This window comes from Mobula hypostoma, chromosome 11, assembly GCF_963921235.1.
Source record: "Mobula hypostoma chromosome 11, sMobHyp1.1, whole genome shotgun sequence".
NCBI classification, from domain to species: Eukaryota; Metazoa; Chordata; class Chondrichthyes; order Myliobatiformes; family Myliobatidae; genus Mobula; species Mobula hypostoma.
In genome coordinates, this window is record NC_086107.1 from 4,557,071 (window position 1) to 4,572,849 (window position 15,779).

The window sequence follows — 15,779 nt, forward strand, 5'->3', positions numbered from 1 at the left end:
TTAAAGCTTAGTCAAAATGTTCAAGAGGGACATGTGACCAGTGTAAATGGGCATCTTGGCCAGCATGGAAGAGTTGGGCCGAAGGGCCTCTTTCAGCACTGTGACTATGTTTGTGACCCAGGGGTGTGAAGAATCAGCTTTTGTAGTCAGATGCTGGGGATGCAGTAGAAACGGCTTGAGACAGGGATTTGGAAAGTGATTGGATAGGTACTTAGGGAAAAACCAATGGGATTGTTTCACCAACAGCCAGGACGGACTTGATGGGCCAATGCTCTCCCCTATAAATCAACAGTCGAACAAGTGAACAATGTTTCCCGTCTCAAACTTTCACATTATTTAACAAAGCCCGAGTCACATTGTGAGTGATAGGGCACTGAGGAGTGTGGTAAAACAGAGGAACCTGGGAATCCAGATTCATAACTCCTTGAAAGTGGTGTCACAGGTACATAGGGTCATAGGCAAAGCGTTTGAGACGTTGGCCTTCAAAATCAAAGTATTGAGTACAGGAGATGAGATTGAAGTTGTATAAGATGTTGGTGAGGACTAATTTAGAGCAGGTTTGGTCACCTAACTACAAGGAATTATATCAATAAGATTGAAAGAGTACAGAGAAAATTTGCAGGGATGTTGCCAAGTATAAAGGACTCGAGTTATGAGGCAAAGTTGAATAGGTTTGGACTCTGTTCCCTTCAATGTAGGAGAATCAAGAGAATTTTGACAGAGCTACATAAGATTATGAGGGGTATATTCAAACAGGCTTTACACTGAGGTTGGGTGAGACTACAACTAGAGGTCATGGGTTGAGGGTGAAAGATGAAATGTTTAGGGGGAACGTCTTCACTTAGAGGGCGGTGAAAGTGTGGAACGAGGTGCTACTGCAAATGGTGGACGTGGGTTTGATTTCAATGCTTAAGAGAAGTTTGAACAGGTACCTTGGATGGGAGGGGTACGGAGGGTGATGTCCAGGTGCAGGTCGATGATACTAGGCAGATTAATAGTTCAGCATGGACTAGATGGGCTGAAGGTCCTGTTCCTGTGCTGTCATGTTGTATGACTATGACTATTCTGGGAACGGAATTGCAGATTCCCTCTGCCCTCTACGCAGAGGTGCACCTCCTGACGTTACCCTCAGATTTGGCTTAGTTATGGATGCAGCACAGTATCAGGCCCTTCAGCCCAACGAGCCTCTGCTGCCCAATTACACCCATGTGACCAATTAACCTACTAACCCGTACGCCTTTGCAGTGTGGAGGAAGCTGGAGCAGCCGGTAACTTGTTTCCCCCGTTACTACATGAGTCTTCCTCCGGTGCTCCTGTCGGGTAACTACAGTCAAAGAGAAATAGAGAAATAGGCTCTTCAGCCCATCTAGTCCATGCCTGCCTACTCCAATTGATCTGCACTGGGACTCTACTATCCATGTGCCTACCTGAACTTCTCTTAAACGTTGAAATGCACACGCACCTCTAGTGCAGGCAGCTTGTTCCACCCCTCATGACCCTCGGAGTGAAGAAGGCTCCCCTCATGACTGGCAGCTGAAATTGCCCCTAATGTGTAGTTGAGAGTAGGATCTGTGGGGGGAGGGTTAAGAGCTGATGGGAATGTGGGGAGAAAGAAATTGTCAGGTGTAGGATTAGTTTTTTCCTCTCTTTTTGCACTAGTTGATTTATTTTTTTAAAATCAATATTTCTTATTGCAATTTTAGTGGTTTTAATGCATTGCAGTGTACTGCTGCCGCAAAACAATGTATTTCACAACATACTCCACTACTTGCCAATCTCACTGATCAAAGCATCAAGCAAGACTGAAATCAATGAAGACAAGTGGGTGTTCAGTGTCATCTGCCTGCGTTTGACCGCTCTCCCTCTCCCTCTCGCTGCCGCCGGGGGAAGGCGCAGGACTCTTGGGTCTTGGGCAAGGTTTGAATGGCACTGTTTGAATGGACTCATTTTTAGAGGACTCTGCCGTACATGTCATACATGCTCCTGGTTACACCTTTCTTTATTGTTATTCTGCGTGATTTTGATTCAGGCACTTTGACGCGGCCCGGCTCTGCTGCCTGCAATCAACGAACAGCACATCATTAAACTATATTGAACTGAGCTACACTGAACATTCCTAGACTCTTTCAAGGACCGCGGTCTGAGGTTTAACATTCTGTGTGTTATTTGTTGTTTGCATAATTTGTTCTTTTCTTGTGCGTTGATAGTTTTAAAGGTTCCACAGTGTTTCTTTGTTTCTTGGATGCCTGCGGGAAGATGAATCTCAGGGTTGTGTGCTGCATACATAGTTTGATAATAAATGTACTTTGAATCTTTGAAGATGCCAGTGACATTAAACCTGATTCTGATTCTGAGTGTAAATAGGTCAGTATAGTCTCAGTGGGCAGAACGGCCAGTTTTCATGCTGCTTCTGTCTATGACTGAGGAGCTCAGTAGTTTAGAAAAAAACACTATCTGGGTCAAATAGAAGAATTAAATGAATTTGAGTAAGCTATATAAGCATATAGCTTTGCAAGTGTCAGGACTGTTTCTGGATTAGCAATGACAAGGGTTAGACTGTTCCAGCGAGTCAGGGAGTTCAAATCCCAGCCAAAGGGAAAACCGAGGAACTAGAAGTGGAAAGGGTGAACAATTGCAAGTTCCTGGGGGTCAATATCACTGAAGATCTATCCTGGGCTCAACATATTGATGCAGTTACAAATGAAGACAGGACAGCAGCTATATTTCATTAGGAGTTTGAGGAGACATGGTATGTCATAACTTACACTGGCAAATTTCTACAGACATACTGTGGAGAGCATTCTAACAGGTTACATCACTGTCTGGTATGGAGGGGCCACTACACAGGATCGGAAAAAGTTGCTGGAAATTGTAAACTCAGCCAGCTCCATCAAAAATTCACATCAGCGAGGTCAATGGCGATAAATGTGATTATTATACCTCACTACACTTGCGTAGATGTCAACCGACTCAATTTTATTTAGAATCAGCGTGTGAACAAGCCCTCCTGCCCAAAGAGCCCACACCACCCGATTACCCCCACGTGACCGGTGTTGTCTTTGGGCTGTGGGAGGAAACCAGGGCACCCACATGGTCACAATGAGACCGGACAAACTCCTCACAGACAATGGCAGGAATTGACCCCACATTGGAAAGCACATTATTTATTGACTTATTATTATTGTTTTGTATCTGCAGCTTGTCTTCAGTCTTTGTGTGTAGCTTTTCACTGATCCTATTGTATTTCTTTGTTCTATTGTGGATGCCTGCCAGGCAACGAATCTCCGGATCGTATTTGGTGACATACACGTACTTTGATGATGAGCTTACTTTGAACCTTGGTGGTGCTATAACAGCCTCGTCTACCCAGAAACTCACCTATTTAACCCTAGCTTAATCATGGGACAATTTACAATCACCAATTAACCTACTGACCGGTATATCTTTGGGGTGGAGGTGGAAATTGGAGCACCCCGAGGATACCCACTCAGTCACGGTGAGAATGGACGAACTCCTTACAGATGGTGGCAGGACTGAACCCGGGTACCTGCTACACTACCATACGGCCCACTGTAGAAGAGTGGTTAACGTCCAGCAAGGATACAGCGGGCTGCAGGCTCTGTTTCCAGGTTGTGAACTGTCCTGTCAGTTGAGAAGGGAATTGAATATTACGGAGAACCATACAAACTGTTGGAGGAGCTCAGGAGGTCAAGCAGCACTTGAGGGTGAGGGGGCTGTTGATGTTTTGATTTGAGACCATGCATCAGATACGAAGGGGATGTTGGGAAGGAGGAAAACGGGCCAAATCAAGTTGGCGAGGATTGTGCTAGGCAGCCTGTAATTGTCGCTATGCTTCCAGCGCCAACATAGCACGCCCGTAACTCATTAATCTTAACCTGTATGTCTAGGGCACCCAGAGGAAGACCAAGTGGTCATGAGGAGAATGTAAAAACTCCTCGCAGAGAGCAGTGGCAATTGAACCACGACTGCTGGCTGCTACGAAACCATGCCGGTCTTTTTGATTCATCTTTTGCGGAAGAATGCCTCCCATTCTGACCTCGTTGGCCTATGGGTGACTTCCAACCCACAGAGGTGACTGACCTCTTCACTGCTCCCTTCAGTGACCCGGCCAGATGTCAGGTCCAAGGCTCCACAGGAGCGCTTAACCAACACCCACCAGTGGCTCCTCCACGAGCCCGCCCCGCGGCCCTGATTCGCGTACCTGTTGCAGCATCTCCTCCGTTGTGTTGAGCTTCAGCTGGTGTTCTTCCAAGCAAGACTCCAGGTCCCTGATCTTCTCCCCTTGTGCTTCCACTTGGTCTGTGAGCACACTCACCTAGTGGTGCGGGAGAGCAGAGAAAAGTCGGTGAGATGCCCCGGGCTTGGCTTACCCCTGGCTAACCGGCAAATGCAACCTCTCTCCTCAAGCAACAGGGCCACAGAGGCAGCAACACCATCATGCCTGTAGCCTTTAAGGCTTCGTTTATGCTTACAGCCAGCCTCAGTAAATGAGGAAGTAGAACTTCTCTGTTCCACAAATTTGCATCTGACTTGTGTCAGGGATCTGTGCCTGCCACAGAGAGCTTCCGTACCTCCCTGCAAGAAGGTGGGACGGGGGTCGGAGCTGATCAAGGCTTGAATTGGGCCTGGCAGAGTTGAGCAAGCCTCAACTCGAGCCAGGAATGCAAGAGCAAACATGTAGCAGCCCTGATGTCTGGCTCTGTCCCAGGAAGCGTACAACCCTGCCAAAGGTCACCACACAAGCTACACCGTGTTCTTAAAGGACAAAGACTGGTTCCCATGTAGAAGTGCTGAAGGTCATTGGGCCTGCAGAAGGGGATGGGGGTGGGGGAGGTCAGAGTCTGTGAGATCGATCACCCTTGGATACCAAGAAATGATTTCACTTTCATTTTAAAATCACTAATTCTGTTCCAAGTTCATGTTTTCAGTCAGACTTCATACACATTGCAAATTCTGATGCGGCCTTCACTCTCTAGCACGTCGGCTGGCTGGAGGCATTCATTGCAGCACCAGGGTATACTTCCTGTAACGCAGACATGATGGGCTGAGTGGCTTGCGTTGGGACTGTAAATTTTTATGATTCTAGAACTGTGCAGAGCGAGGCCATTTGGCCCATCATTATGCTGCCTTACAGTCCCCATGAATCAGAAATCTGTATCTTGCTCTTTCCCCAAAGGGCTGTACATTTACCCAGTTCCTTTCTGAAAGCTTTTCGAGTCTTCAGCTTGGAACTAGGCCCTTCGGCTCAACCGGCCCCATCTAAGTTAGTCTCAGTTGTCTGCGTTTTGCTGATATCCCTCTACCTTTCCCATCCAAATACCTGTCCAAACGTCTATTAAATATTGTTATTGCACTCGTCTCAACCACGTCCTCCGGCAGCTCGTACCACATTCCTACAAACCTCTGGGTGAAAAGCTTGCTCATCAGGTTCCTTTTAAACCTCTCTCCTCTGGTTAAACCTATGCCCTCTAGTTTTAGATCCTTTGGTGGCTCGTTCCATATACAGACCACCCCTATCAGGGGTTCCCAACCTTTTTCATGCCATAGACTCCCACTATGAACTGAGAGGTCCCTAGATCTCAGGAAAGGACCCCCTGCTCTAGCTGAAGAAGTTGCCCCTCTGGTCCTTTTTAAATCTCTCCCCTCTCGAGTCAAACCTACGACCTCTAATTTTTAATTCCTTAACCCTGAGAAAAAACTGAGTGCAGTTACGCAATCTATCTATCTTCTTAAGCCCATCACCCCTGCTGGGAATTAGGAGGTTGAGAGTAGGTTGCCAGAGTCCTCTGTCCTGGTCCAGTCTTTCATGTCGTCCCCAGGTGTAGCACATCTTCCTCTCCCGGGGATGAGGTCTTTGGAGCTTCTGTTGGTGTTCCTGTAGCTCTGGGTTTTTATGGGATGGGATCTCTAGCCTCATCACCTACCCTCCTCCATTTGCAGCTGGGCTTGTGACTGTCCATGGCAGTGTTCACCCAGTCTATGCCCCTCATCATTTTATACACCTCTATAAGGTCACCCCTCGGTCTCCAACACTCCAAGTAATAAAGACCTTTAACCAAGTCCCTCAGGACCCAGCAACATTCTTGTAAAACTTTTCTGCACTCTTTCCACCTTAATGGCATCTTCATTGCAGAGGGAGCAAAACTAAGTGAGTTCAGGCCCTCAAGGTCACAGCAACATTCTTGTAAAACTGTTGACCACAAGACAAAGCAGCAGAATTAGGCCATTTGGCCCATCGAATCTGCTCTACTATTTCATCATGGCTGATCCATTCCCTCTCAGCCCCAGTCTCCTGCCTTCTCCCACATCCCTTCATGCCCTGACCATCAAGAATCTATCAATCTCTGCCTCAATATACCCAATAACTTATCCTGCACAGCCACCTGTGGTAACGAATTCCACAGATTCACCACTGTTGGGCCTAAGAAATTCCTCCTCACCTCCATTCTAAATGGACGTCCCTCTATTCTAAGGCTGTGTCCTCTGTTGCATGCTCCTCCACTACACAGAAGGTGCAGGAGAACACTATCTCCTGCTGGTTGCCTTCCATGTCACACTCCATCCTAACCCAGAAATAAATCAGCCCTGTGTTTACGTCCTGGGACTTCCTGCCAGCAGCACTCTGAGAGCACGCTCAGAGTTACAGCAGTTTCTGGTTTTATTTTATTTCATTTCGAGATACAGGGTGGAACCGGTCTATCCGGCCTGACAAACCACACTGCACAGCAACCCACATGTTTAACACTAGCCTAATCACAGGACAATCCACAAGGACAAATTAACCTACTAACCGGCACATCTTTGAAATGTGAGAGGAAACATTTATTGTGTGCAGTTTTGGTCCCCTAATCTGAGGAAAGACATCTTTGCCATAGAGGGAGTACAAAGAAGGTTCACCAGATTGATTCCTGGGATGGCAGGACTTTCATATGATGAAAGACTGGATTGACTAGGCTTATACTCGTTGGAATTTAGAAGATTGAGGGGGGATCTTATTGAAACGTATAAAATCCTAAAGGGATTGGACAGGCTAGATGCAGGAAGATTGTTCCCGATGTTGGGGAAGTCCAGAACGAGGGGTCACAGTTTGAGGATAAAGGGGAAGCCTTTTAGGACCGAGATTAGGAAAAACTTCTTCACACAGAGAGTGGTGAATCTGTGGAATTCTCTGCCACAGGAAACAGTTGAGGCCAGTTCATTGGCTATATTTAAGAGGGAGTTAGATATGGCCCTTGTGGCTAAAGGGATCAGGGGGTATGGGGGGAAGGCTGGTACAAGGTTCTGAGTTGGATGATCAGCCATGATCATACTGAATGGCGGTGCAGGCTCGAAGGGCCGAATGGCCTACTCCTGCACCTATTTTCTATGTTTCTAAGCTGCAGCACTTGGAGGAAACCCACACATTCCACGGGGGAGGATGTACAAACTCCTTAAAGAGGGCACTGGAATTGAACTCCAAACTCAGATGCCCCCAGACAGGATAGCGTTCCGATAACCACTGTGCTACTTTGGCTCCCAAATAGTGGTTCAGGAAGGCAGTGCCTACCTCTGTCCTCCAGGCTGAGACAGGAGAATATTTAAGAATTTTTACATTTTTCCCCAATTTAACAAGATTAAAGATTAGTGTTATTGTCACATGTCCATCAAAACATGTGTATGAGAAAAATGGAGGGTTATCAGCCATGTATAAGGGAAGGGTTAGATTCATCTTGAAAAGGTCAGCACAACATCGTGTACAGGTCTGGTCTTGAACCAGAGGGGATAATGTTACTCACCCTAACACTGAACTAATTCCACAACCAACAAATTCACTTTAAGGACTCTGCAACTCGTGTTCTTGATATTTATTGCTTATTTATTTAGTATTTGCAGAGTTTGTTGTCTTTTGCATGTTGGTTCTTTGTCTGTCTTTCTTGCATGTGGTTGTTCATTGATTCCGTTGTTTCTTTGTATTTACTATGAATGCCCACAAGAAAATGAATCTAAGGGTAGTATACAGTCATATATACTGTATGTACGTTGATAATAAATTTACTTTGAACCACTCACCTACACACTAGGACTGTGAAAAAACTCAAATTGACTTGAAAGCAAAATTCCCCTCCACAGATGCTGCCTGATCTGCATGTATGTTTGCCCGGCATTTTGTGTGTTGTTCTCAGAATCTTTCCAATACGTGCACGAGCAGCACCGGGGTGACGGGCAACAACATGTTATTGTCTTTAAAAGGCCGTAAGGGAATTTCTAACCTTTACAGTAAAAACATTTGATGGCTCCGGGCCTGTATTTGCTGGAGTTAACAAGGATGAGGGGGATCCCGTTGAAACCTATTGAATACGGAAAGGTTTCGATAGAGTGGACGTGGAAAGGACGTTTTCTATAGTGGGGGAATCTAGGACCAGAGGGCGCAGTCTCAGAAAAGAGGGGTGTCCCTTTAGAACAGAGACGAGGAGGAACTTTAGCCAGAGGGTGGGACGGAGATGAGGAGAAACTGTTTTTCCCAGGGAGTGGTGAATCTGTGGAATTCTCTGCCCAGGGAAGCAGTTGAGGCTTCTTCACTAAATATATTTAGGAAAAAGTTAGATAGGTTTTCACATAGTAAGGGAATTAAGGGATACGGGGAAAAGGCAGGTAGATGGAGCTGAGTTTACGGACAGATCAGCCATGATCTTATTGAATGGCGGGGCAGGCTCAATGGGCCGGATGGTCAACTCCTACTCCTATTTCTTATATTCTTATGTTTCTTATGAATCTGTGGAAATCATTTCCACAGACAGCAGTGGAGGCCAAGACATTGGGTATATTTTAAAGTGGAGGTTGATAGGTTCTGGATTAGTCAGTGCGTCAAAGGTTACAGGGAGAAGGCAGGAGAATGGGGTTGAGTGGGTTAATAAATCAGCCATGATGGAATGGTGGAGCAGACTCAATGGGCTGAATGGCCTAATTCTGCTCCGAAGTCTTATGCGCAAAACTGTGTTAATGTGTTTACAAGGTCATTAGGGGATTTCTAGCCTTTGCAATAATGACAACAGAGGTGGCAGCCATCTTACCCACCTGAAGCACCAGGCACTCCCGGTCACTTTCCAGCCTGGTCAGTCGGTCCTGGCACGTTTCATTGCTCACAGGCGCACGGTGATTGACCTGGGCACAGAACAAGCCAAGAATCAAACTCCGTAAAAAAAAGTCCACAAAACAGCACTGTAGACAATTCTGTCATTATTTATTTGGAAACACAGCATGGTAACAGGCCCTTCCAGCCTAACGGGCCTGCGCCGCCAGATTATACCCATATGACTAATTAACCCACTAACTAGTACATCTTCGAAAAGTGGGAGGAAACCAGAGCACCCGGAAGAAACCCACGTGAGCAGGCAGAGGACATACAAGCTCCTTACAGTGGCGGAATTGAATCCAGGCCACTCACGCTGTGAAGTGTTACGCTAACTTCTACGCTACTGCACCACCCCCTAACAGAAGACAGCTTAGCGCACCATGGAAACCAGCCCCCTTAAATGGACTCAGTCTACACTTCCCACTGCCTCGGCAAATCAAGGACCCCACCCACCCCGGACATGCTCTCTTCTCCCCCCCCCCCGGGCTAAATCACAATCAGATTCACAACCATTGACAGTTTTTTCCCCAGTTATTTAGTGATTCAGTGTGGCAACAGGGCCTTCCAGCTCAGCGAACCCACACGGTCCAATTTCACCCGTGTGACCAATTAACCCGCCTTGGAATGTGGGAGGAAAACTGAATGAATGATGTTTTGTGGCAGCAGTGTGGTGCAAGACAAAATATTACAAGCCATAATCAATAAATAAATATAGTGCAAAAGGAGGTAGAGATAGCACTCGTGGACCTCTCTTGCTTTCCTTCAATGGAAGGTACAAAAGCCTGAAAGCACGTCCCACCAGGCTCTATCCTGGTGTTATAAAATGACTGACTGGCCCTCTAGTACGATAAGATAGATTGTGAGGTCAAGAGTCCATCTCATTATGACCTTGCATCTTATTGTCTACCTGCACTTTCCCTGTACGAACTCTGCAAATAAAAATTAATGCTAAGAACATGAGTTGTAAAGACTCCTTGAAAGAGAGTCCGTAGTTTGTGAAATCAGTTCAGTGTTGGGGTGAGTGAAGTTTCCTCACACCCTCTCCATGAACTGTTTGTTCTTCTGCCATCAGGCAAACGTTACAGGAGCATCAAAACTAAAACCACAAGGCTACTAAACAGCTTCCTCCCACAGGCAGTCAGACTGCTAAATAGCCGCTCTACCTGACTCTGCTTTGGACACTTTTAACTTGCACTGGACACTTATAACTTGATTTTAACTGACATGTGGCTGTTGTGTTTTACTATTTATTGTTATGTTTATTATTTAGTGTTGCGTTTGTTATGTTATGATTGCACTGCTCCTGGGAAACGCTGTCTCATTCTGCCCTGCAGAGCTGATGTACGGTTAGAATGACAATAAAGTTTTTTGAATTTTGAATCTAGTTCAGGAGCCCGATGGTTGAGGGGTAATAACTGTCCCTAAACCTGGTGGTGTGGGATCCAAGGCTCCTGTACCTTCCTCCCTATGGCAGCAAGGAGAAGAGAGCATGGTCTGGATGGTGGAGGTCCTTGATGATGGATGCTGCTTTCCTGTGACATCATTCCCTGTAGATGTGCTCAGTGGTGGGGAGGGCTTTATCCATGATGGACTGGGCTGTATCCACTACTTTTTGTAGGATTTTCCATTCCTGGGCATTGGTGTTTCCATACCAGGCCCTGATGCAACCCGTCAGGATACTCTCCACCACACATCTATAGAAGTTTATCAAAGTATGTTAGATGACATGTTGAATGTACGCAAAATTCTAAGAAAGTAGAGGTGCCACCGTGCCTTCTTAGAAGGAGGAAGGAGGTACAGGAGCCTCAGGACTCACATTACCAGGTTCAGAAGCAGTTATTACCCCTCAACCATCAGGCTCTTGAACCAAAGAGGATAACTTCACTTAGCTTCACTTGTCTCATCACTGAACTGTTCCCACAACTTGTGGACTCATTTCAAGCACTCTCCGTCTCATGTTATCAATATTTATTGCTTATTTATTTATTATTATGTATTTCATTTTGTATTTTCACAGATTTTTGTCTTTTGCACACTGATTAACTGCCCAAGTTGGTGCGGTCTTTCATTGATTCTTTTATGATTATTATTCTATTATGGATTTATTGTGTATGCCTGCAAGAAAATGAATCTCAGCGTTGTATATGGTAACTTACATGCACTTTGATAATAACCATACTTTGTACTTTTGTCTTGACAATTAAGTACCTGTAGCTCAGTTTAACCACAGCTCCCACCCCTTGTAACACAGCTGATTGCTTTCACTCCCTTATGTACACAGACAGAAAGTGGAACAAGTTGAAGTTTAAACAAAACCAGGCTGTTTCCTATAAACAGAAACTCATTGTTATGAACTACCAACCACAACCAGCTGATCTGGGTTAAGGAGAATCAGATTTACATGAAGTTTTAAGTCAGCCCAAGAAGGAAATCATGCATTTCAGTAAACGTACAGAAGGTAGTATGGTAACATAACATAATGCTATTACACCCCCAACAAGGTTCAAAATTCATACAGTACTGTGCAAATGTCTTAGACACATTAATATAGCTGGAGTACCTAACACTTTTGCACAATACTATAGTAATTTTATGTATGATGAAGGCAAGAGATTGGGGCTGAGGGGAAAATTGGATCAGCCATGATAAAATGGTGCAGCAGACTCGATGGGCCAAATAGCCTAATTTTGCTCCTATATCTTACCGTATTTCACCATACTGGCGCAGAAAAGAAAACAAATTTCATGACATATGTGAGTGATGATAAACCTGATCCTGATATGGGTCTCTATTGTGGACTGAAAGTGGGAAGGGGGCAGGGAGAGGGGAATCATGATTGGGAAAATGGAAGCAAGAGGGGAGGGAGAGGGATGTACCAGAGAACGGTTCTGTAATGATCAATAAACCAATTGTTTGGAATCAAATGACCTTGCCTGGTGTCTCACGGCAGGTTGTGTCTGCACCTGCGCCAATCCCCACTCCTCCTCTGCCACCTGTCTCACACCCCTGCCACCCTCACCATTCCCAATATCCTTTTGTTCCCATCAAATTTACAAACGTGCTCTCTGCTCCATGTTGACAATTACAGTCCTATGCAGAAGTGTGAGGCACATATATATATCTAAATCTTGGGCACCCTCGCTATATAAATACACCTCCAAGTTTTGCACAGTTCTGCATATGTCACCATATACTACCCTGAGATTTATTTCCTTGCAGGCATTCACAGTGGAACAAAGAAACGCACTAACATCAATGAAAAACTACACAGACACACAGACCGGCAAACAACCAATGTGCAAAAGACAAACTGCAAATACAAAATAATAGTAATAATAATAATAATAAATACATGATAGGGTTTCCAATTTGGGTTGAACTCCCGCCACTGTCTGTGAGGAGCTTGTATGTCGTCTCCTGACCACGTGGGTTTACTCCGGGTGCTCCAGTTTTCTCCCACATTCCAAAGACATACAGGTTAGGGGTTAACAAGCTGTGAGCATGCCATGTTGGCGCCGGAAGCGTAATGACACTCGTGGGCTGCCCCCAGCACATATTTGGAATGTGTTTGTCATTGGCGGACATGATGCAACATCTCGCTGCATGTTTCATCGTTTATTTATTTAGAGACACAGAGCAGAACAGGCCCTTTCAGTCCAACGAACCTGCACCGTCCCCCCCAGCAACTCACCGATTTAATACCTAGCCTAATCACAGTATAACTTACAATGACCAATTAACCTATTAACTCCTACGTCTTTGGGAAGTGGGAGAAAACCCATGCAGTTACGGGGAGAACATACAAACTTTTTACAGAGGACACCAGATTTAACTCTGAACTCCAGCTGTAATAGATTGTGCTAAATGCTATGTTATCGTGGTTGACAATGTGACAAATAAAGATAATCTTTCTTTCTTTCTAAATGCCGGAGGAACTCATTTGGTTAGGCAACATCTATGGAGGAAAATGGAGAGTTAAGACCCTTCATGAGGACAGTGAAGAAATTGGGGAGACAGCAGGTATAAAAAGGTGGGGAGAATGGGTGGAGCAAGATCTGGCAGGTGATAGGTGAATCCAGGTGCAGGGAGTGTGATTGGCAGCTGAGGAATTGGGAGAGTGAGAATGATGTCACAGATTGGGAAGTGATAGTGTTACCCTTTTATGCTAGCTCCTTCTTACGTCCTGATGAAGGGTCTCAACTGAAATGTCAACTGTCCATTTCCCCCCACAGAAGCTGCCTGACTTGTTGAACTCCTCCAGCATTTTGTGTGGGTTGCTTCAGATTTCCAGCATCTACAGAAACTCTTGTGTGTACATTTTAATTGCTTCTCAATGGAAGAGCAGACTCAATGGGCTGAATGGCCTAATTTTGCTCCTACATGTGTCTTATGCCATAAAAAGGCCAACAATATCATGAAGGATCCCACCCACCGTGCTCATGGACTGTTGGTCCCACTCCCATCCGGGAGGAGGCTACACAGTATCCACACCAGGACCACCAAACTCAAAAACAGTTACTTTCCCCAAGGAGTAAGGCTGATCAACACCTCCACCCAATAACCAATTCCTCCCCCCAACCAGCATTACTTTATCATTTCCTGTCAGTCACTTTATGTATAGACATTCCTGTGCCTCGTGTCACTTTATGGACATACAATTAATCTGTGTATATATGCTATCTTATGTAGTTAGAACATAGAACACCGATTAGTACAGCACAGGAACACACCCTTCATTCCACAATATTGTGATAAACATGTTGTGTCAATCAAAAATATCCAAAAACTAATCCCTCCTCCCTATACAATGTCCATATCCCTCCATCTTCCTCAGATTTATGTGCCTATCCAAACGTCTCTTAAAAGCCTCTGATGTATTTGCCTTTCACACAAACTACTGGAGGAGCTCAGCAGGCCGGCCAGCATCTATGGAAAAAAGTACAGTTGACGTTCCGGGCTGAAACCCTTCAGCAGGACCCTAATGCGTGGGTTTCCGCCTGAAATGTCGACTGTGCTTTCTTCCATAGGTGTTGCCTGGCCTGCTGAGTTCCTCCAGCAGTTTGCGTCTGTTGCTCGGGTTTCCAGCATCTGCAGATTTTCTCTTGTTTGTGATGTATTTGCCTCCATCACTTTACCAGGCAGCAAAGAAACCCACATAGTCACGGGGAGAATCCTTACAGACTTTCTGTGCTACATCAGATCGGGTAACAATTATGCTGATCTCCTTTACATGTGTACTGGAAATGACATTAAACAACCTTGAACCTTATGGTCTTATGAACCATCTGATGACATGCGGACGCAGTGGGTTAAAGGGCCTGTTCCGGTTTCTATATTTCCAAAACAGATCTTTATTCATTCAATATATAGACAGGCAGTACAATATAATTGGTAGATGTCTTTTTCTAGATTTAATTTAATTTGGAGCTACACTATGGTAACAAGCCCAAAGATGTACTGGTTAGTAGGTTATTTGGTCACATGGGTGTAATTGGGCAACGTGAGCTTGTTGGGCTCGTTGGGTTGAAAATTAAATGAAGGAAATACGGCGACTGATTTAAATACAACAATATTCTACAAAGAGAACTTCTGTTTGCAACCAGCTACCATAATACACGGTTGGAACCTGGGGAGTGTTGAGGAACGGAGTGAGCTTGATGTACCGCTCCAAAGACGCCTGCAGGTGGCAGCGCAGGTTGTCAAGGCAGTGAAGACGGCCTTCATAAAAGGAAGGAGGTTATGGCACAACTGCATAGAGTTACACAGCATGGAATCACGCCCTCCTGTCCAAATTGTCCATGCTGACCAAGTTATCTACTTGTCTAGTTCCATTTGCCCACATTTGGCCCATATCTCTCTGAGGGCTGTGGACCCCAATTTAGGAATCACTGCTCTAAACCTTTTCTCACCATGTACATGTCCAAGAAAACACACACAAAATGCTGGAGGAACACAACAGGTCAGGCAGCATCTTTGAAAATAAATAAACAGACAATGTTTGAGGCTGAAACCTTTCATTAGTACTCAGCCCAAAAGATCGTTTGCTTATTCCCCTCCATAGATACTCCGGACTTACTGAGTTCCTCCAGCATTTTGCTTAAGATTTCCAGCATCTGCAGAATCTCTGGGGTTCATACACATGTCTAAATGTCCTTTAAACATTGTAATTGTACCACCACAACCACCTCCTCTGTCGGCTAGTTCGTTCTATACACCAGTATCTCTGTGGGGAAAAAAGACGCCCCTCAGTTCAATTATTGCCCCTCTCTTCTTAAACCAATGCTGTCTAGTTTTAGAATCCCCAGCCCTAGGAAAAAGACGGAAACCATTCATCTGATCTTTGCCTCTCCTGATTTTGTAAACCCCTATAAGGACACTCATCAGCCCCCTTTGCTCCAGGGCAAAGGACTCCAAATTATCAGTCTCTCCTAATATAGTATTGTGCAAAAGTCTTCAGCACATAGCTAGGATGCCTAAAACTTTTGCACAGTACTGTGGTAATTTTATGTATTGCACTGTACTGCTGCCACAAAAAAAATAAATGTCATGACATATGTGAGTGATGATAAACCTGATTCTGATATGGGTCTCTGTTGTGGACTGAGAGTGGGGAGAGGGGAGGGAGAGGGGAGGGAGAGGGGAGGGA

General features: G+C 45.2%; 1 protein-coding gene across 5 annotated transcripts in view; it reads right to left on the reverse strand.

Moving 5' to 3' along the window:
• The window catches only part of LOC134353563 (liprin-beta-2-like), a 263,694-nt gene that overhangs the window by 132,879 nt on the left and 115,036 nt on the right, over nucleotides 1-15,779 (reverse strand). For 3 of the 5 annotated variants that reach the window (XM_063061604.1, XM_063061605.1, XM_063061608.1), the window contains 2 exons: nucleotides 9,076-9,162; nucleotides 4,223-4,336 (listed from right to left, as the gene is read on the reverse strand). In XM_063061604.1, the coding sequence (XP_062917674.1) occupies nucleotides 4,223-4,336; nucleotides 9,076-9,162 (201 nt within the window). Of the gene's footprint in view, nucleotides 1-4,222; nucleotides 4,337-9,071; nucleotides 9,163-15,779 lie in introns of all 5 variants that reach the window. The other 2 variants (XM_063061607.1, XM_063061606.1) reach the window with 2 other exon arrangements.